At 45.4% G+C, this 19,849-nt stretch overlaps 1 protein-coding gene across 2 annotated transcripts in view; it reads right to left on the minus strand.

The window, feature by feature from the left end:
• Positions 1-16,628, minus strand: part of CAPN10 (calpain 10) — a 65,315-nt gene extending 48,687 nt beyond the window's left edge. The window contains exons 1-4 of one of the 2 annotated variants that reach the window (XM_077487698.1): positions 16,344-16,627; positions 16,135-16,266; positions 13,465-13,661; positions 11,186-11,376 (exon numbers count right to left, since the gene is read on the minus strand). In XM_077487698.1, coding sequence (XP_077343824.1) covers positions 11,186-11,376; positions 13,465-13,661; positions 16,135-16,266; positions 16,344-16,457 — 634 coding nt within the window. In that variant the 5' untranslated portion in view covers positions 16,458-16,627. Of the gene's footprint in view, positions 1-11,185; positions 11,377-13,464; positions 13,662-16,134; positions 16,267-16,343 lie in introns of both variants that reach the window. The other variant, XM_077487699.1, reaches the window with a different exon arrangement.
• Positions 16,629-19,849: the final 3,221 nt, after the last annotated feature.

Below are 19,849 nucleotides of genomic sequence, written 5' to 3' on the forward strand. Positions count from 1 at the left end.
CATGCCACTTTTTCAAACTATGCCAGAGGAGTCTCAATGCTTATCAGCAAAAAAAATCCCTGTGTCATTGACCATGTAAATATAGATCCCTATGGGAAGTATGTGATTGTTCTGATGACAATATGGCAACAACAATATGTAATAACTGCCTTATATGTTCCTCCTCCTTTTTCAGCTGAAATCTTATATACCGTTCTGGAGCGGATTGTCCGGCTAAACTGTTGATCATGGGCAATTTTAACTCTACTTTGTCTCCCACATTAGATAGGCCCACCCCAGTTAAACAATTTTCGGGCGACTTATCAGAATGGGCAACAGCAGCTGATCTGAAGCAGTGGTCATCAACCCTATCCTCGGAGCCCACTAACAGGCCAGGTTTGATGTATTACCTTGGGGAGATGCAGGCTAGAATACTGCAACCACTGAGCAGCAAATCACCTGTGATTTATTTCAGTTATCTTGCTAAACCTGGCCTGTTAGTGGGCCCTGAGGACAGGGTTGATGACTACTGGTCTGAAGGATGTATGGAGGTAGAAATACTCCACAGTGAAAGCATATTCGTCCTTTTCGTTCTCACACAAAACATCTTCCCACATTGATCTGGTCTTTTAGAACACATCCCTTTTAGCGGATGTTTTAGATGGAAAATAGCTACCTAGTGGGTTGTCAGACCATTGCCCTTTGGAAGAAACCCTTTGTTCTAGACCCTGTCCTAATGGGTCCTTATGGCGTTTCGGGGCACATTGGGTTTCCAACTCAGACATCTCTGAGAAAACTCCCCCCCCATCTTGCAGGAATATTGGGATATTAATGGGGGGGGGGGGGGGGGGGGGCAGAAAATCCCCTCAGGACATAGAATGGGATGCTTTTAAAGCCTTCATGAGAGCCCATTACAACTCCTCCATAGCCGCTGTCAAGCAGGACCAGGCCGTTGATGTGCAATCCCTTCAGAATAAGGTACTTGAGCAAACCAGTTGTTATAACTCTAACCCTAACACTAATAGATTTGAGTCTTTAGAATCCGCTAACAGAGAACTACATTTACATATAGCTGATGTCACCAGATTAAACCTATTTAAAAAGGTAGACAGACATTCTTTGAACAAGGGGCATAAAAATGGTAGATTTCTAGCACTGTTGTCTCAACATTATGCCCCACATACCCCAATTCCAGTCCCATACTGGCAAAATACTTTCCTCTTCAGAAGATATTTAAAGGAATTTAGATGGTACTATGCTGAGTTATATACCTCCTCTCTGCCACCATCTGCTGATCCACCAAATCTTACCTCCCTCCTGGATATTGTGGCCCTGGGCTGGCTCCCAGATGAGGAAAGCTCCACCCTAGTACACCCCATTTCCCCAGAAGTCATCCACACCATCATACTATCCTTTTCTAAGGCACCCGGTCCAGATGGTCTACCAACAGAATTCCTTCCATGAGTAAGGCCCATGCAATTATTCATTTACAAATCGCCCCCCCCAAGACCCAACAACATGCACCTTCTACAGGCCAATCGCTTTATTAAACTGATCTCAAAATAATTACGTGTAGGCTCAACACTCTTCTACACTCAGTTATAGATGCAGATCAAACCAGGTTCATGGCCCATCGGGCCATGGATGTTTATCTGCGGAGACTATATACAAATATACATGCCTCACACACCATTACAGGTTCCAGAGTAGTTGCCTCCATAGACATAGAGAAGTATTTTGCTAGCTACCATTGAGTGGCCTTACTTTTGATACTTTATTTTGATACTGTATTTTGATACCATTGAGTGGGAAGTGTTAAGGAGAATGGGATTTCCCCTTCTCTTCATAAGGTGGTTGCAGATTTACAAAAACCCTACTTCGACAATCAGACTAGGAGGTGGCTTGTCAGTGCAATTTGAGTTGTATAGAGGTACCAGGCAGGGCTGCCCCCTCTCTCTCACTCCAGCCCTTTTTGCAATTGTGATGGAACCAGTGGCAGAGGCCCTTCAGGTGCCCCCACTCATTCGAAGGTTTAAAATTGCCTGGCTGGAGGAGAGGGTGGCTCTATACGCTGATGACCTGTTACTATTTTTGGATGACCCGCGTCCCTCCTTGGAGGGGGCGCTCCAAATGTTAGAGGTGTTCTCCTCCATTACTGGCTTAAAAGTTAACCGGTCGAAATCTCTAATATTTCAGATTGACATTGAAGCACAAAAATATGCTTCTCCAACACTGCAGCTATAATGGGTAGAACAATTCAAATAACTAGATGTGACAGTGTTTAGGCTTGCCTCAGATTATCTCAAACTCAATCTCCTCCAGTGTATCAGACTGCAAAATCTCAACTAAAAGCATGGGAAAATTTACCTCTGTCCCTATTATAAATATAATTAAGATGAAAATAGCATTTCCAGATTGTTACAAGTACTACTTGGCATCACAGCTGGTTACTGCTAGGTGGTGGCTATGCCCCGACAGGTAGAATACTTCCACGATTCTGGAGATGGCAGTATTGCACTCCTTGGAGGCCCTGCAACACCTTTTTCGAGGTCTCAAAGCCCCTTACCCCCTGGTTCCATAGTCACCACTAATAAGGCGTGGAAAGCGGGGCTAACTTTTGATGCACTACCACAGGAAGTTATTTACCCAAATACCCCTTTGCGGCCTAACCCCACTCTGCAACATTTATCTAAACTGCCGGACCCGCAGGCGTGGGCCAAACTTAACATTACACTTATCTCTTATATTATTTATATTGCTGATAATGGTTCTCTGAGGTCCTTTGCATCCCTTTCTGCTGAGTATAATGCCCCAACCTCCCACCTATTCAGGTACCTTCAGTTGTCCCATGCTTTTAGCAGACGGTTTTCTGACATCTCCCTAAAGTTGAAGCAATCTGACCTGGAATACGGACAGAGTGCTTGGAGAAACCTACCACAGTTTTATACAACCATCTTCTGCTGGTCTCCCTCCCCAAACTCTGCAAATTGCGTCAGAAATGGCTGGAAGATATGCCGGAGCTTGATAATGAGGATTGGATTGGGAAGACGTTTGGGACCTCCCTTTCCACCATTTGGTCTCCCAAAGAGACAAGCTCGTTCAATTCAAAATGGTCCATAGGGCATATTTTACTCCACACAGGCTGCATTTAAGGAACTTGTTGGTCTCCCAGGAATGTTAGCGGTGTAACCACTCTCCTGCTGACTTCACACATGTTTTCTGGAACATGCCCGGGTATTGTCAAATAATGGACTAGGGTAATTTCTACTATTAGTTGCTCATATCTCTCTGACCCAGTCTGTGTCTGTTGGGACTGGTGGAGGAGTTCGTTCCTACGGTGGCAGGGAGGACCATGCTTAGGCTATTGCTTTACTATGCCCGCAAGGCCATAACAATGTCATGGAAGAAAGTTACCCCTCTTTCCCTTGCTTTTTGGAAACACCTGGTCAATGTCAACTTGCCTCTTGGGGCTGCCCCAAAAAAAAAAAAAATATATATGACAAAGTTTGGTCCAAATGGTTGGCTGATCCAACTACAGCATCTATGCTTGATAAATCATAATATCTTTGTCATTTTTTATATCTGTGATGTATTTAACCACTTGCCGACCAGGCCATAGCCGAAAGACATTTACAGTGCGGTTGGCTTATTCTGGGAGGACGTCCTCCCAGAATCTTGCAATGGATCCGGGAGACCCGGCACATCACGGATCGCGGTAAATGACCGCTGGTATCGGCCGTTTACTACGTGATCTCTCCATCAAATGACGGAGCGATCACTTGTAAACAAACCAGCGTCATATCATGACGCCAGTTCCTCCCTCCCCTCTCTGCAACGATATGTACAGTGTGAGGGGAGAGGGAGAGATTGTTTGCAGCAGCACTGTGGGCTGGATCTGTAGTTCCCACAGCGCTGCTCAGTGCCCATACTCTGCAGTACTCTGCCAATACTCTGCAATAAATAACAGAAAACAAATAATTTTTTTACCGAATTTTTAATCTTTTTTGATTTATAACAAAAAAAAAAAAAAAACACAGCGGTGATTAAATACCACCAAAAGAAAGCTCTATTTGCGTGGAAAAAAAAGACAAACGTTTCATATGGGTACAGTGTTGCATGACTGAGTAATTGTCATTCAAAGTGTGAGAACACCGAAAGCTGAAAATTGGTCTGGTTAGGAAGGGAAGTGCCCAGTGGTCAACTGGTTATTAGGGAAATGAGTTGATACTGGAGACAGTCTCCTTTTGCTACCATTTTTGATATTCAAGGGAAGAGCTGTCATAAGGAATTTTTTTGTGATTGTGTACACATTTGATATCTCAAAAAAATAAAATAAATACAATTTAAAAAAAATTCCATACAAGGGGGTGTGGCTGTATGGAGGAATGTGAGTGAGAGGGAGCTCAGGCGTGCTGTCCCTGCCTCCCATCGCTCTCCCCGATGTACTCCCAAGCGTAAGGAGTGAACCGCCTACCGACCGATGGGTTCTGCTGCCCGTAAAACTCTTCCCTTGCTGAGCTGAGCCTTGGATTGCTTGGATCGTTTGGAGGAGTGATTGCCCTCCCCCTCCTCGAGGTGAGAGAGGAGCTCTCGCTGCTGCTGGGCTCTCGCGAGATTCCCGAACGGCACAGTGGAACACAGCGTCCAGAGCAAGCCAGGAAATCTCGCTGTTGATCGAGATACTGTGGGACCTGCACGGCTAAGTGGGGGAGAACGGCGTGCTGGGGAGGACTGGACTCTGCCTTTGTGAATCAAAGAGCCTGCACTGGAACGTGTGAGGGAGCCTCTAGATAGCCTGTGGCAACGGCCTGGTCGGACGGTAAAGGACTGCCATAATAACAGGGGGGAGAGGGAGAGGGAGAGGGAGAGGGAGAGGGAGAGGGAGAGGGAGAGGGAGAGGGAGAGGGAGAGGGAGAGGGAGAGGGAGAGGGAGAGGGAGAGGGAGAGGGAGAGGGAGAGGGAGAGGGAGAGGGAGAGGGAGAGGGAGAGGGAGAGGGAGAGGGAGAGGGAGAGGGAGAGGGAGAGGGAGAGGGAGAGGGAGAGGGAGAGGGAGAGGGAGAGGGAGAGGGAGAGGGAGAGGGAGAGGGAGAGGGAGAGGGAGAGAGAGAGAGAGAGAGAGAGAGAGACTGCCAATAAAGTAATGCCAACAATACTGCAGCAATAGCAGCTACCTGACAGTGATGAAGTGGCCTGACCCCCCCCCCCCTCTCATAATACTACTAGATTTTACTCTTGCATGGACATTTAACATCTATCTGGATGGGCTGAGGACGTTGTATTAAAACCCCATTGATAGAGTGGACAGATGGGAAGCTGAAAAATTGAGGACAAGTGCTTGGTGCATTCCCTTCCCTTTCTGTCAGCTCTCCTCTCCTGCTTTTTTTTTTTTTTGGGGGACTTGGATATCAGCCCTGGTATTGACTAAACCCTACCGTTGATCTTTTTCTTTGACTCTTATTATCTGGAAATACAGTATTGTGAAATATGCTAAGTAAGTAAGAGGTCCACTGAGGATGTGTCATATGGCGAGGGGAGCCAGAAAACGAGGGCAGCCAAAGAGAAAGAGAAAGTGAACCTGGTCTCTGCGGCGGCTGCAGCTGCAAAACTTGAGCGTTTTGCCCATGGGTCTTCACCATCAAAGGGCGGACACAATCAGCCAGCGGGGCAAATAAAACCGATGGGGGTAACTTCAGATAGGAGAAGTATCAGTCAACCAGCATCTAGCGCCACCACCCCAAGCACCAGAAAAAACGCAAGCAATTTGGGTCTAGGGGATGGTAAGGTAGCCCACAGAGTAGCAAACCCGGCAGAACACCCTGGGACTGAGGAAGGTGAACCCACATTGCGGGATATATTTCAGGCAATCAACGAGTGCAAAGACTATTTACGGTCTCAATAACCAGTTTAGTAGCATCAAGGATGAGTTACACTCCGTGAGTCAACTGCTGAGCAACACCGTAGAAAGAACTACTGTACTTGAGGGGAGATTAAGCACAGTCAAGGATGAGTTATCCCCACTACAACAAAAAAAATCATGGCACTACAGAATCAGATCTCTATGCAGGCATCCAAAATAGATGAATTGGACAATAGAAATCGCAGAAATAATGTGCGTTTGGTAGGTCTTCCAGAGGGCAGTGAAGGCTCTAATACTATAGCCTTCCTGGAAAGCTAGTTAAAAGAGGGATGGGCCGCGCCGCCACTAGTGAGGGTGTTGCTCCCTCTCTCCTCAGAGCTTCCTTTTTGGTCTGCCGTTTTCTTTGACCTGGATAACACCCATGCAAACAAATAAGGTAGATATTATCTCGTGGAATGTGAGAGGACTGGGTGATTCAAATAAAAGAAGCGTGGTCCTGGCCGAATTGGAGGGGAGGGGACCTGGCCTGTTATTCCTGCAGGAGACACATTTGACTCCTAGTACAGCCTCCCAATTAACCAGCCGCAAATTTCAAACCTACTACCATTCTTTCCTACTACCATTCTACTATCCTGGCAAACATTTATATACCCCCTCCTTTTAAGTTGGAGGTGATGTATAGGCTTTTTTCGTTTAGCCTGGATAAATTAGGGATCCCAACAATAATACTGGGAGATTTTAATGAAACATTAGACAAAAAGCTGGATAGATTCCCTATACCGGATGGGAACAGGGCTGAAAGGGATGGTCGCTTGCAACAGTTCCTAACTGAAACAGGATTAAGTGATTTATGGCGTATGCGACACCCACAGGAAAGACAGTACTCCTGCTTCTCAAGTACATACCATACCCTCTCGAGGATAGACATGGTCTTGGGGAATAGCGAGGCGTCTGGGCTGGTGCAGGATATAGGATATAGGGTAAGAGGGATCTCGGACCATTCCCCCTTGACAATATCTATAAGGGCGGGCGATGGAGTTGTCCAGGGGGAATGGAGGATAAATCCTAGTTGGTCGGAACTGATTGGTTCCCCAAGAGTGCTGATAGATAGGATTATAGAATTCCTCCAAATTAACGCAGGTTCAGCTACACCAGGAGTGGTTTGGGATTTGTTAAAGGCATATCTCAGAGGGATATTAATCCAGCAAGTGGCAAAAATTAAGAGGGAATCCCGGGAACAGGACAGGGAAATAGTAAAAGGAGTCGCCCAAGCAGAAAAAAGCATATATTGAAGACCCGACGCCCGAAAAACAGAGGAAATGGCTAGATAGCCAGCGGGTGCATAAAATGATGCTTATGAAAAGGGCAGAGAACAGGAGAATATTTCAACGCCAACATTATTTTGGTGAAGGGGAGAGAGTGGGACGTGCCCTCTCTCTTTTGATTCAGTCAAATAATTCTCCCGGTCCAATCCAGGTAATAAAAACCATGAAGGGGGATTTTGTCTCTAGTCCATCAGAGATTATGAATGTACTTGCTGACTACTACGAAAACCTATATAAATCAGCTACAAGGGGCCGAGATAGTATAGTAATTGATTTTCTGCATCAAACAACAATTCCAGCCTTAACAGAACAAGATAGAACGAGCCTCGATGCGCCTCTTACTCTTGAAGAGTTAAAAAACGCAGTAACTGAAATGCCTAATTATAAAGCCCCAGGACCAGATGGTCTACCAATAAAGATTTATAAGCGTTATGGGGAAGTACTCCTGACGGAATTTTTGTAAACACTCAAATGGGCATTGGATGCGGGCAAGCTCCCTACCTCAATGTCGGAGGCTAATATCACCTTAATTCTCAAGGAGGGGAAAGACCACCAGGAAGTCTACTCATACCGCCCAATTTCACTATTGTGCTCTGACGTTAAAATTTTAGCAAAAGTACTGGCAACCCGCTTAAATAAATATATCCATAAATTAAATTCATCCAGACCAGACTGGGTTTATCCCAGGTAGAACAACTAGTAACAATATTAGAAGGGTTTTCCTAAATATCCAAACGCCAAAGGATAATGAGGGCCCTAGCGCTATATTAGCCCTGGATGCCATTAAAGCTTTCGATAGCTTGGAATGGGACTACCTATGGGGAGTGTTAGAGCGATTTGGTTTTTTGCCCACTATTTATTAGATGGGTTAAACTGCTTTACAGCGAACCTAGGGCAAAAGTGAAAATGGGTACGACACTTTCTAGAATATTCCAGCTGGAAAGGGGGACTAGACAGGGATGTCCCCTGTCTCCCCTCTTGTTTGTCTTGGCTATGGAACCCTTGGCTGTCCTGACGAGATCGCGTACGGATATCCAGGGCTTCTGACGTAGGTCTGGGGAAGAAAAAATTGCTTTATTTGCGGACGATGTCCTTTTCTTTATTGGAGATATAAATCCTACTTTAAAAAATGTGATGCAGATGATGGGTGACTTTGAACAACAGTCAGGCCTGGGAATAAATTGGAATAAATCAGCGCTTTTGCCACTTGCTAGACCAGGGGACCAACAGCTACTTAGGACTCCATGTTTGGAGGTGGTAACCAAGTTAAAATATTCAGGCATCTGGGTCTCTGGAGATGTAAACCACTATGTCAGCGAGAATTTGGTACCATTACTAGCAAAGTTAAAACAAAAAGCGAATATTTGGTGTTGCCTTTCGGTAGCGGGACGCTGCAATTTAATTAAAATGATCTGGCTCCCGCAAATATTATATATTTTGCATAATTCACCCATTTGGATCAATCAGAGGTGGTTCAAGAAAGTGGAATCGCTATTTCGAGAGCTGATCTGGAAGAAGGGTAATGCTCGGATCAGTTTGCAAACATTGCAGCTTCCTGCTGAGAGGGGGGGGGGGGGGGGGGGTAGGGGGGAGTGGCAATCCCACACCCAAGGCTATATTTTCTGGCAGCCCAGCTCCAGCATTTGGCTGGGGCTGGTGTTTATGGTAGAGGGTGTTCAAGTAATAACATGATGATAGAGGGATCACCTTATAAGCTGCTGGTTGAGACTTTGGAGGCTGACTTATTTGCCTGTAGGTGCCCTACTAGCAGTTTGCTGAGGAAAGTGTGGCAGGTATCTAAGTCAATCATGGGATATACGGGGGTGACCGACTATACCCCTTTGTGGTCTAACGGAAATCTACCAGAGCCAAGTAGAATAGACAGGCCTCGGGAGTGGGAAAGGCAGGGAATCAATAGATTAATGCAATTATATGAAGGGAACCACATGAAATCTTTTGAAGATCTTAGACGAGATTTCTGCATCTCGAATAAGGAGTTCTATAAATATCTACAAATTAGGCATGGGATTGGGGCTCAGTTTGGGTCCTTGACTATAGAGAGGGTCAAAATTCCCCTGCTCCGGGACCTGGTTGAGCATACGCAAAAGAAAGGGATGATCTCTAAACTATATAATAAACGTAGGGATAAGCTCTTGAGGGGAGAGGGACCAGATAGGAGTAGGGAGGGATGGGCTAGAGATATAGGGCCGATAACCCAGGAGCAATGGGGGAGGATACTAGAACGTGGGCGGCAGGTATCATTATCTCCCTCGCAGAGAGTGTCCCATTTGTTTTTTACCTACAGAGTGTACTATACCCCCCATAAAATGTGGAAGATAGGAAGGTCAGCCAGAGATGAATGCCCTAGATGTAAGGCACCAGGGGATCTCCTCCACATGGTGTGGAAATGCCCAAAGTTGTTCAGGTACTGGATAGAAATAGTCCGGAGAATAAATAGGACTTTTAAGGTTACCTTGGAGCCAGAAGCTAGGACCTGTCTCTTAGGGATTCTGGAGGAGGGTAGAGTCCCTCCCTTGGTAAGAACGGCTGTACTAAGGTGCCTGTACCAGGCTAGGCGGCTGATAGCACTGAACTGGCAAGCTAGAAACCCTCCGGTACTTGAATCATGGGTCAGTGCCATGGACTCCACAATCTGGTGTGAGAGAGTGGTGTATATAAAACAGGGTAACTTAAGGAAATTTAGGGTGCTATGGAGCCCATGGTTAAATAAGAGGGGCCATCCACCGGGTGGTGCAGGTGGGGGCGCGGGGGAGGTTGCAGGATTTCCTGCTTCCCCCTCCCCGCTGATCCCCCCCCCCCCGCCTTCGCTCGTGTCCCTGTTGTCTCCTCTTCCCTCCCAACCAGTCAAGTGTTTCTTGGCTGGAACGTCCGGTGCGAGCAGTGTGTATTGGGGGTGGGATAGGTTGGGAGATGGTTTAATGGGCTGAGGTGCAATAATTTAAATAATGTACATCGCTTCTCTTTTTCTCTCCTTTTTTCCCTTTCTTTAGTCTCGATAGAGATGGTGATTTTAGAGTGCTATGTACATTTCTATTGTTGTTATGTAAATGGTTGAAAGTTTAATAAAAATAAAGAAGTTAAAAAAAAAAAAAAAAAAATTCCATACGGTGCACATCTATTTAAAATTCTCTAGAAAATATCTTGCCATCATCCTAAAGGGTATAGAAAAGGATAAAAAGGAGTCAGTGAAACAAGCGTAGTTACAGGTAGGGACGAGCTTAATAAAAAGTGTGGACGGACCCTTAAAGCAGATCTTCGCTGTATTTGAGCACAACAAACCAAAAACACTATTTAATTCATTTTTAATATTCAAAGCAAACTCCCCCATCCATCCATGTCTCCATGCTTTATTTTTCTGAGAAATCACTTTAAAAAACAACCCCTAGCATTTCTGGCCATGGCAATCTTCAGTAAGGGGAAATGATTCATGTAGTATTTACTTCCTGGAATCCATCTGCCCTTAGCTCAAGAATGCATGCAAGTTTAAAAAAAAGTAAATATGATATACTTTCCATCCATTTAATTATGCTAGAAACATAAGGATTAAAAATTATCAATGTTGATTGGGAGAGTGAAGTTCTACTTTAAGGGCCAGTTCACACCACATGCAGTCCAGTGCGTTTTTTCCTGCATCAAAAATGCATTAGATAGTAGGTTATATGGTTTTCAATGGCATAGTTCACACCAGTGTGGTCAGGTCCAGTGAAAAAAAGTAGAACATGGTGCAATTTTTTTGCACTGGGCGGTACTGGAACGTGGTAAAACGCATCAAAAACGCATCAAAAACGCACTGGAGCATACATGTCCTTATTTAAGGTTAAGGACAAAAAAAAGGGAGGAAAAAAAATAAAAAAAATAAAAAATATAAAAAAAAAGCACTGGACTGCATCAAAAACGCACATGCTGAAAATCATGTGGACTGTGTTTCTATGGTGTGAACTGGCCCTAAAGGCACTAAAAAAAGTAAGAATGCAGTAAACCACTTCATAGATTTCTCTTCTACCTTCTTTACTGTGGAGTACAGAACAACTTATTGCACAACGATCTTTCAGGTCCAACATTCTGCAAAGCATTTTCTTCTGGGTGCTGTCCTCCACATCTTCTAAGGACCACCTTTCTACCAATCCACCCGTCAGATCTACCAAAGCATCAACAACCTGACCTGCCCACAGGGACTCATAGGAGCCATGTAACCTGCCAATACATAAAATACACATCTGAAATAAAGCATGCTTTCTAAATGTGTACAAAGTACATGCGTAAAGATGATTACACCGCAAGCAAAGTTATTTTATTGCACCAGATACAAGTGACATTTCAGCCCAAACAACCCTGCCTAGGATGGCGTATAGGTCTTTGGTTTAACATGTCACCTGGCCTGCCGATGAATATGAGTACTCGCCCATACTAAGTATCGATACCTTTGCAGTGCAATTTGAGCCCATAATAAATAAATGGGCTCAAATCGGACTGCAAAGAATCACATGTGATTTGAACAGGAATGCGGTAAACCACATGCAATTCAGACAGGAATCACACCGCATTCCTGTTCAAATTGCATGCGTTTCTTTGGCTTGCGATTTGAGCCCATTGTGTATAAGCTCAAATCGCACCACAAAGGTAACGGTGCATTTGCACAAGTACAAGTGCAAATGCTTAGTATTGGCATTGAAACTGGTATTAATGCAACCCTACCCTGTGCTGTTGCTTGAAGTTTCAAAGCAGGTTCTCAAATTGTATTTTTATACACAAACAAGACTTTTATGAATAAAAGTGCATGGGCTGCCACTTCTGCCCTTTCACACTGGGGCGCTTTTCAGGCATTTTAGCGCTAAAAATAGCACCTGTAAAACACCTGAAAAGAGCCTCTCATGCCTCCCCTGTGTGAAAGCCCGAGTGCATTCACACTGGGGCGGTGAGCTTGCAGCATGGGAAAAAAAAAAGTTCTGTAAGCAACATCTTTGGGGCGGTGCGGGAGCGATGCATACACCGCTCCCAAAACGCCCTGCCCATTGAAATGAATGGGCAGCTCTGCCGAAGCGCTGCAACAAGGGCGCTTTTAACCCTTTATTCAGCCACTATTGGGGGTTAAAAGTGCACCACTATAACAGCGGTAAAGCACTGCTAAAAGTAGTGCTGCTTTACATCCAACGCTGGCAACTGCCCAGGTGTGAAAGGGGTCTAAATGCTAGTTGCCTGGCTGCCCTGCCGACCCAATGGCTTTCCTACTTTCAGAGGGACGGACTCAAAACAAGTAAGCAGACCGAAAGTTATTACTTCACTAAAAGACAAAAGCACAAGGGGCACATCACAATGAAGGTAAGGAATGTCCCTTATGTTAATTTTGACATTTATTTACTTTTTTGGGTTGGAAAACTTAAAGCGAAAATTCACAGAAAAAAGGTGAAATTCTGCTCTTTTTACTCCTTCACATATGGCACTTAATTTTTTTTTTTGGGGGGGGGGGGGGGGGGAGCGGATACCTGCTGTGGCGATCCAAATGAAAGTTTGTCCCCCCCTTATTCACCCGAAGCCTTCTGGGACACGTCAAAGGTCCCAGAAAGCTATGGGACCAGCTGCAGCACAAGAAGTTATCAATTCACAAGATATATTTGTCCGTATCAATAGGTTATTGCACTTCTAAAAACAGATAATAATGGATTCAGTGGTACCAAAAGGAAGCAAATGAGAGTTCATTATGTTCATAAAACAGCACTGCCAGGATTTCTCTGCTACCTTAGAAGCACTGCAGCTTGGCAAAGGCCAGCCCAAACCTTTGGTGCATCAACCCACTGGTGAGATAAAACTAGCTATACACTGCTTGATTTTCACTTGTTCAGCCTATAGGATGAAAAGGGGAAAAAAGTAATCAATCCCCCCCTTCCACATTAAACAATGTGAATTGAGGAATCTCCACATACCCATTACAGTGCTGCTGTACCTTTTAGAGCCAGGCATTGAAGGGGTTGAAGCTCAAAGGTGGAGCAACTGCAGGTGTGGACAGGAGAAATTCCACTTCCATCCTCCTGTACTGGAGGTGGGGCATGCATGTGACATAGTTATTAGGACACCAGGGGTCCTAACAACCAATCACTGAGGAGTAGGGAATGGGAGAACCTCCGCTGGGGACTGGCAGTGCAGATAGAACGGTCACTCGGTTTGGTCCAGGACCGTGGTCCACCATTTAGGGATGCCTGCTGTTTAACATTTATCTAGAACTTCAGCTATAGAACATTTTCAATCACAAATCACATCAGAAAAGCAATAACAAGGATGATATACTTAGCATATGCTTTCTCCAAGAGTGGAAGCCAGAAGACTCCCTGGTCTTGACAATGGGAGAAGCAGAGCTTTTGTCCCAAACATGGTAAGCAGTCATCGATGGTCACTTCCACCCAACGTCCAAATCTCCAAAATCGGCAAGTAAAGCAGCCGGTGTATCCAGGTTCATTCCATGTATGCTGTCCTCTAGGAAACACCTTTGGGGAAGAAAAAGGACCATAAAGCATAGTCTGGAAACGGAACCTAAACACATAACATATGATGTACATATTTAAACTACTCTGGCACTAAAGCAATTTTTAATTTTTTCTAAAAATCTTCATTTTTGGCTGTTGCAGCAGGGGTAAAAGTTAAAAATAAATTCTGGTTTTTAGTACATTTTTTTTTTTTACATTAAATTTTATTCCTTTTATCACATTTCCCTGGCCCTGACGTGTTGTGTAAAATCACGTCTGGACCAGGATCTGAAAACGAGGCTTGGAACGCACGCCGGCTCAATGCTGGCTGCGGCAGTGACATTACATCCCTACACGCTGTATATGCTGGTGCCAGCTTACAGGCACCCATAAATGTGAGTGTAACCAACTTATTTTAAACTGCTAACCAGTTTTAAATACAACTTACTGCACTATGAATCTTGGCTTTCGAGAACAAAAAAATAGTCTCACCTGAGTAATCTCTGGTGAATGCACATCCATATTTTGAGCACAAGCAGTGAAGGATTTTTGAAAATTGCGTTGGAAGATTGACTTTGGTGTTGGGAATTTATCACACTGGACTATATAATGACTCATATTTTTATTACCATTTATATTACAGGACTTGTATTGCTGTACGATCACATTTCGATTATTATTTAGAACCAAGCGCCATACCTTTACTAAGCATTTGGGAATATGTCACATGTTCTACTCTAGAAATAGGATGTAAAGCCTTTAAAACAAGGGCCTCCAGTGGTGCGCTGTCACAGCTGCTGGGGCTTCCATGTTCACCTGGTCTTCCTTCTGGGTTCACGGGCTTTAGCCATTTGCGCACAGGAGTCATGGCCATGGCACGCAAAACTGAATGGATGGCACACAGCACTCAATTTCTCCTAAATGGTGTATGTTTAGGAGATATTTACAGTACCTAGAGGACCTTATCTTATTATAGACTTTGCTGTAGGTATAAATCAAAAGCAGACTTTACTACTGCTTTAGTCTGGATTCACACTATTGCGCATTGGATGTGGGTACTCTGTATGGAGCCGGTTCACATATCTCCCCTGCAGCTCCGATGCAAATTTGCACAGGAGCCCTGTGCGTCTTTTGGTTCGTTTCAGGTCCGAAATCAGCCAAAAATTTGGGCTGAAATCGAACCTGAAACGGTGAATGGGGATGAACCGGACCCCTGCTGTGAGCCGCATGCAAAGATAGTATGAACCCAGACTTAATCCTTCACATTTTGGACACACATAGTACGCCCACAGAGCTGAACTGGTTAACAGAGCTAGGCTCACAACTAACCATTAAAGCGGAGTTTCACCCAAAAGTGGAAGCTCTGCTTACCTGCTTCCTCCCCACCCCGGTGACACATTTATCACCTATTTAAGAGGGGGGGGGGGGGGAGTGGGTACCCGCTTTTGTTTTTTCTGGAGGTTCAGCCCTCCGCCTCCCCCCACGCCATTCAGAAAGCACAGCATGTTTTGCGCAGTAGGGAACCAGCTGTGAAGCCGCAATGGTGGCGGCAGCACCTGAGAGCCAATGGAAACATCTGCTGGGGTGTTGACATGGGTTCCAGGACAGGCAAGTGTTCTAATATTAAAAGTCAGTAAGTGTAGCTGCTGACTTTTCATTTTTTGCTAGGGCTGGAACTCCGCTTTATGGCCCCTTACACACCAGCGGGCCGATCAGGTCTGCCTGTGTTTTTCAGGTGGGCCCGATTGAACCATTGTCCTCTATGGGGTGGCAGATATCAGCGGACATGTGTCTAACACCTGCTGGGCATCCGTTCTGACAAAATCTGCTGAAAACAGACTTATGGCGATCAGATGGAAACTAATGAGCAGTCTGTTACCATCTGACCACCCAATAGAGGAGATCAGGCTCTGTCCTTGTCTGCTCTGCATAGAGGAGATGACATGGACTTGTCACTCGCCTGCTCAGTGGCGGGATCAGTGGAGAGATTCCCCCACTGAGCACGCAGATTCCACTTGGGCAGATCCGCCCCGTTTGAAGGTGCCTAAGACACGACGTGTACAGCACACCTTTTGGTACACACTTTAGGCCAGGGATCTCAAACTAGAGGCCCTCCAGCTGTTCTGCAACTACAAGTCCCATGAGGCATTGCAAGGCTGACAGTTACAAGCATGATGGGACTTGTAGTTCCGCAACCGCTGGAGGTCCTCCAGTCTGAGACATCTGCTTTAGGCAGTCAGTTCCTAAAGAACAGGCCTGGCACGCACCTCAGCGGTCCAGAAATCAGACCTGCCCACGACAACGCACATTTGCTGCTGTACAGTGCACCGCGGCCAGTGAGAGGCACTGGGGAGCCATTGTGAATGAATGGCACCGTATGACACTATTGCAAGTACCGGGGGTACCTCATGTGGCAGTAAAACATGTCAAAACACACACTTTCCCACAATGCAACAGTATGGACAGGGTCTAAGGGATAAATGAAGAATTGTACCTGGTGAAGAAGCTTCGTAGATTTGTGAAGAGCATAGCAGGCACAGATAAACCAGCAGTCCCCCAATATTCCTTGCCTTCCCAAAGCAAGCCTGTCCTTCTCTGCGAATAGACGAGGGGAAGGACAGATCTCCTGAAAGGGAAGAACACACAACATTAATCCCTTCATCCAGGGTGCAGCGGGAAGGACACTGTGATTGGACGGCTCACCTGGGGTCTCAGCCATGTAATGCGGTCACACAGAGGGGACAGAGGGGTACCCCCTCTCCGGACTAAGGACGACACACAGGGGGGGAATTCGGGGTCCACAAAGAGCCCCGACATGTCACCTGCAAGGAGTCAGTGTATGGCATCTCCATCAGTCCCCCCTCACTAATACAAACGGTAACGGTGTGACCCCGACACACCATCATCATCACACGGGGACATCACCGCTTCACTGACACTCTCCACATCCTCCCGACCCGATTGGCTTCCGCCGCCAGCCAATCACAAAAAATTCACACACGAGCCTCCATGAGAGGTCAGCCAATATTGGGCAGAGCGCCGTGCACGGGGATTGGCTGCCGCTCACACGTGGGCGGGGCTCTGCTGTAATCTTTATATGTTCAACTTCCTTCCCTAAAATCAAGCAGTGTGTGTGAATGATGGCTGTGACACTGGTTATGTTTTAGCAGCAGTTTACTATTGTGTGATCTCTGGGGAGAATTGATTAGCTTGTACATAGTAATCAATCAGCTTCTGGCCTCAGTTTGTTTGATCTTGACATGGCTCATCCTAAACGCCACCCTGCTTTTTTGTCCATTTGCTGTAGGGTACAGCTACATTGCATGTGACTTTTCTATTGCTTTGTTGTGTATAGCAGATAAGTACCCAATCCGCAGACCTGAGTTCTCTGGGCTCTTACAGACATTGATCTGTGTGTAAACCCATTGCGGTGATCTCTAAGCGTCTCATGTAATGTGTCTCCAGTCTCTTGCAGCTGTTTACCAGACTTTAGCAACTTCTACATCATGTTCACGTCTCTGACCATCTCTTGCATCATGTCTGCAATCTCTGACCATGTCCTGTATCATGTCTGCAGTCTCTGATCATGTCCTGTATCATGTCTGCAATCTCTGACCATGTCCTGTATCATGTCTGCAGTCTCTGATCATGTCCTGTATCATGTCTGCAGTCTCTGATCATGTCCTGTATCATGTCTGCAGTCTCTGATCATGTCCGGTATCATGTCTGCAATCTCTGACCATCTCATGTATCACGTCCTCAGTCTCTGACCATCTCTTGTATCACGTCCGCAGTCTCTGACCATCTATTGTATCATGTCCACACAGGGCAGGGGTACTTATTTTTGACACCCTAAGCGAAACCTCATTTTGCTGCCCCCCTTGACTCCACTCCCTTTGCCCTGCCCATGTGACAGGAGGTGGCGATATACAGCTAGCATGGGCTTTCCTTCCTCTATCACTTGCTCCGGTGCTGCGCCTCGAGTTATACTACCGGTCAGATGGAGCAGCTGCCTGAGACTGAGTTAGTTACATGCTGCAGCTTGCAGAACATGCAGACACGGAGGGAAACCAGCGGCCGGGCGCCCCTAGGCAGCTGTGCGCCCTAGGCGGCTGCCTAGTGGTAGCATTGGCCCTGCATCCACAGTCTCTAATCATCTCTTGTATCATGTCCAGAGTCTCTGACCATCGCTTGCATCATGTCCGCAGTCTCTGACCATCTCTTGTTTTATGTCCACATTCTCTGACCAGCTTTTGTCTCATGTCTGCAGTCTCTGACTATCTCTTGTATCATGTCTGTAATCTCTGACCATCTCTTCATGGCTGCAGTCTCTATCTCCTATGTTATATCTACCATCTCTTATATCACGTCCTCAGTCTCTGACCATTTCTTGCATCATGCCCACAGCTACCAACCATCTCTTGTATCATATCTACAGCCAGCAACCATTTCTTGTATCATGTCTGTAATCCCTAACCATCTCTTGTATCATGTCCACCGCCACCAACCATCTCTTGTATCATTGAAATGGATAAGAACTACAAACTAGTTCAAGGTTATCTGCTGCTATTTCCAATTAAAAAGTATAAATGTGCATGCACATTAGAAGTAAACACTCTCTGAGATACGTTCAGCTCAGGCTACTTCTAACTTCTGCTTTATTCGTGGGTGGGGTTAATATTTTATACAGAAAGATACGTCATTGCTATGTCAGTCTAATAGGTACATCTTATTGGTTACAATACAAGAGAAATGAAGAAACTTGATGCTTGAAGTTTGGTTGAAGCTGGTTCTGTTATGTCAAATGCATTCTTCTAACATGTCGGATGAAGGGTGTAGACGCCATCTTTAAACTCCTAACAGAGAGTCAATATGTATACTACATAATAAGTAAGGAACATGTATACACATAAGCAAATAGACATTTTCTGATTATCATTATGTACATTACATTCCTTAACAGTCCCCCCTAAAATGGCTATTTTCTTCTGTCCCTCATCTAAAGGTCCTCCTCACCTGGCCCATTCTCCTCAGCAACTCTTTTTAAGCTGTATATAGAGTTAGGCAGCAACTAGTTCACTACCCCCCTCGATACAGCTGGAGAAGGGCAATCAGGTGCTATCTATCCCTATAACCCTATAGGATTGTAAGATTTTGGACAGGGAGTGACTGTAGAGGAGTGAAGGGTTTGTCATCCTCCATCATAAGAGGGTCCTCTTCTTCTTGGTGGAGAAATGTAGGTGTGCTGTTGTCTACAGCCTTGCTCATTAACTTCTTTACGAAAGGTAGAATACAGCATATAACCGGGGCTAAAAGAACCAGGATTATTAGTACCGTTACCCCTATCTGGGCGAGCACCTTCTGCCACCCACTCATCCAGCTAAAATATTGATCCCATGGGTCTGTAATACCGGAGTTCTTCTTCAACTCCAATGACAAATCTTCTAATTTCTTTATAGCTAAAGTTACTTTACCATTTGGGCCGGTATTATCAGGAATGTAGGTGCAGCAAGTTCCCATTTTTTTTCTATGATTTTACAGACACCTCCTTTCTCAGCTAACACCATGTCTAAGGCTATCCGGTTCTGGAATGTCATGTAGGAAGTGGGGGCTAACTGGTCAGCAATTCCCTGGAGGGCATCTTTAGTGTAATTCACGAATCTTTGTTGGTTATAGTTTATGTAATTGATCCAATCTACATTCTTGTTCACAGTTATTATGGGGATCAAAGACTCAAAACCAACTTTTACCTGATCCCCGGCTTTGAATTCATCAGGGACCCCCACCTGGAACTCCTATAACATGTATGTACACATGAGGGTCAAAGCTTCCAGAGAGAACTGCTCGCTCCCTCCTCTGGCTGTGTGCTGGGTCAGTGTATGTATCAGGAGTATCTTCTGCTAGGATATGGAGGGGCATAATGACCTTTGCAAGGGCACATTCACCGGTCCAGATACCCTCTAATCTGGTCCTATGTTCCAACCCACTATCCCTCCCAGGAACCACAATTCTGGCCCCAGTAACTGTCCGTAAACACACATATATATCCTTACCATCAGGGATGTCACTGTACCAATGGCATTGCCATGAAAGGGTCAAACGGACAAGGTACTATGTCACAGTAATCAAAGGTAAAGGTGGTCACGTGTACCTGAAGAGTTATACCCAAAATGTAATTATGTTATTTTTTTTTGTGATGGCCACCTCCT

This window comes from Lithobates pipiens, unplaced genomic scaffold (assembly GCF_037356315.1).
Source record: "Lithobates pipiens isolate NorthernLeopardFrog02 unplaced genomic scaffold, aLitPip1_a1.2 Scaffold_18, whole genome shotgun sequence".
NCBI lineage: Eukaryota > Metazoa > Chordata > Amphibia > Anura > Ranidae > Lithobates > Lithobates pipiens.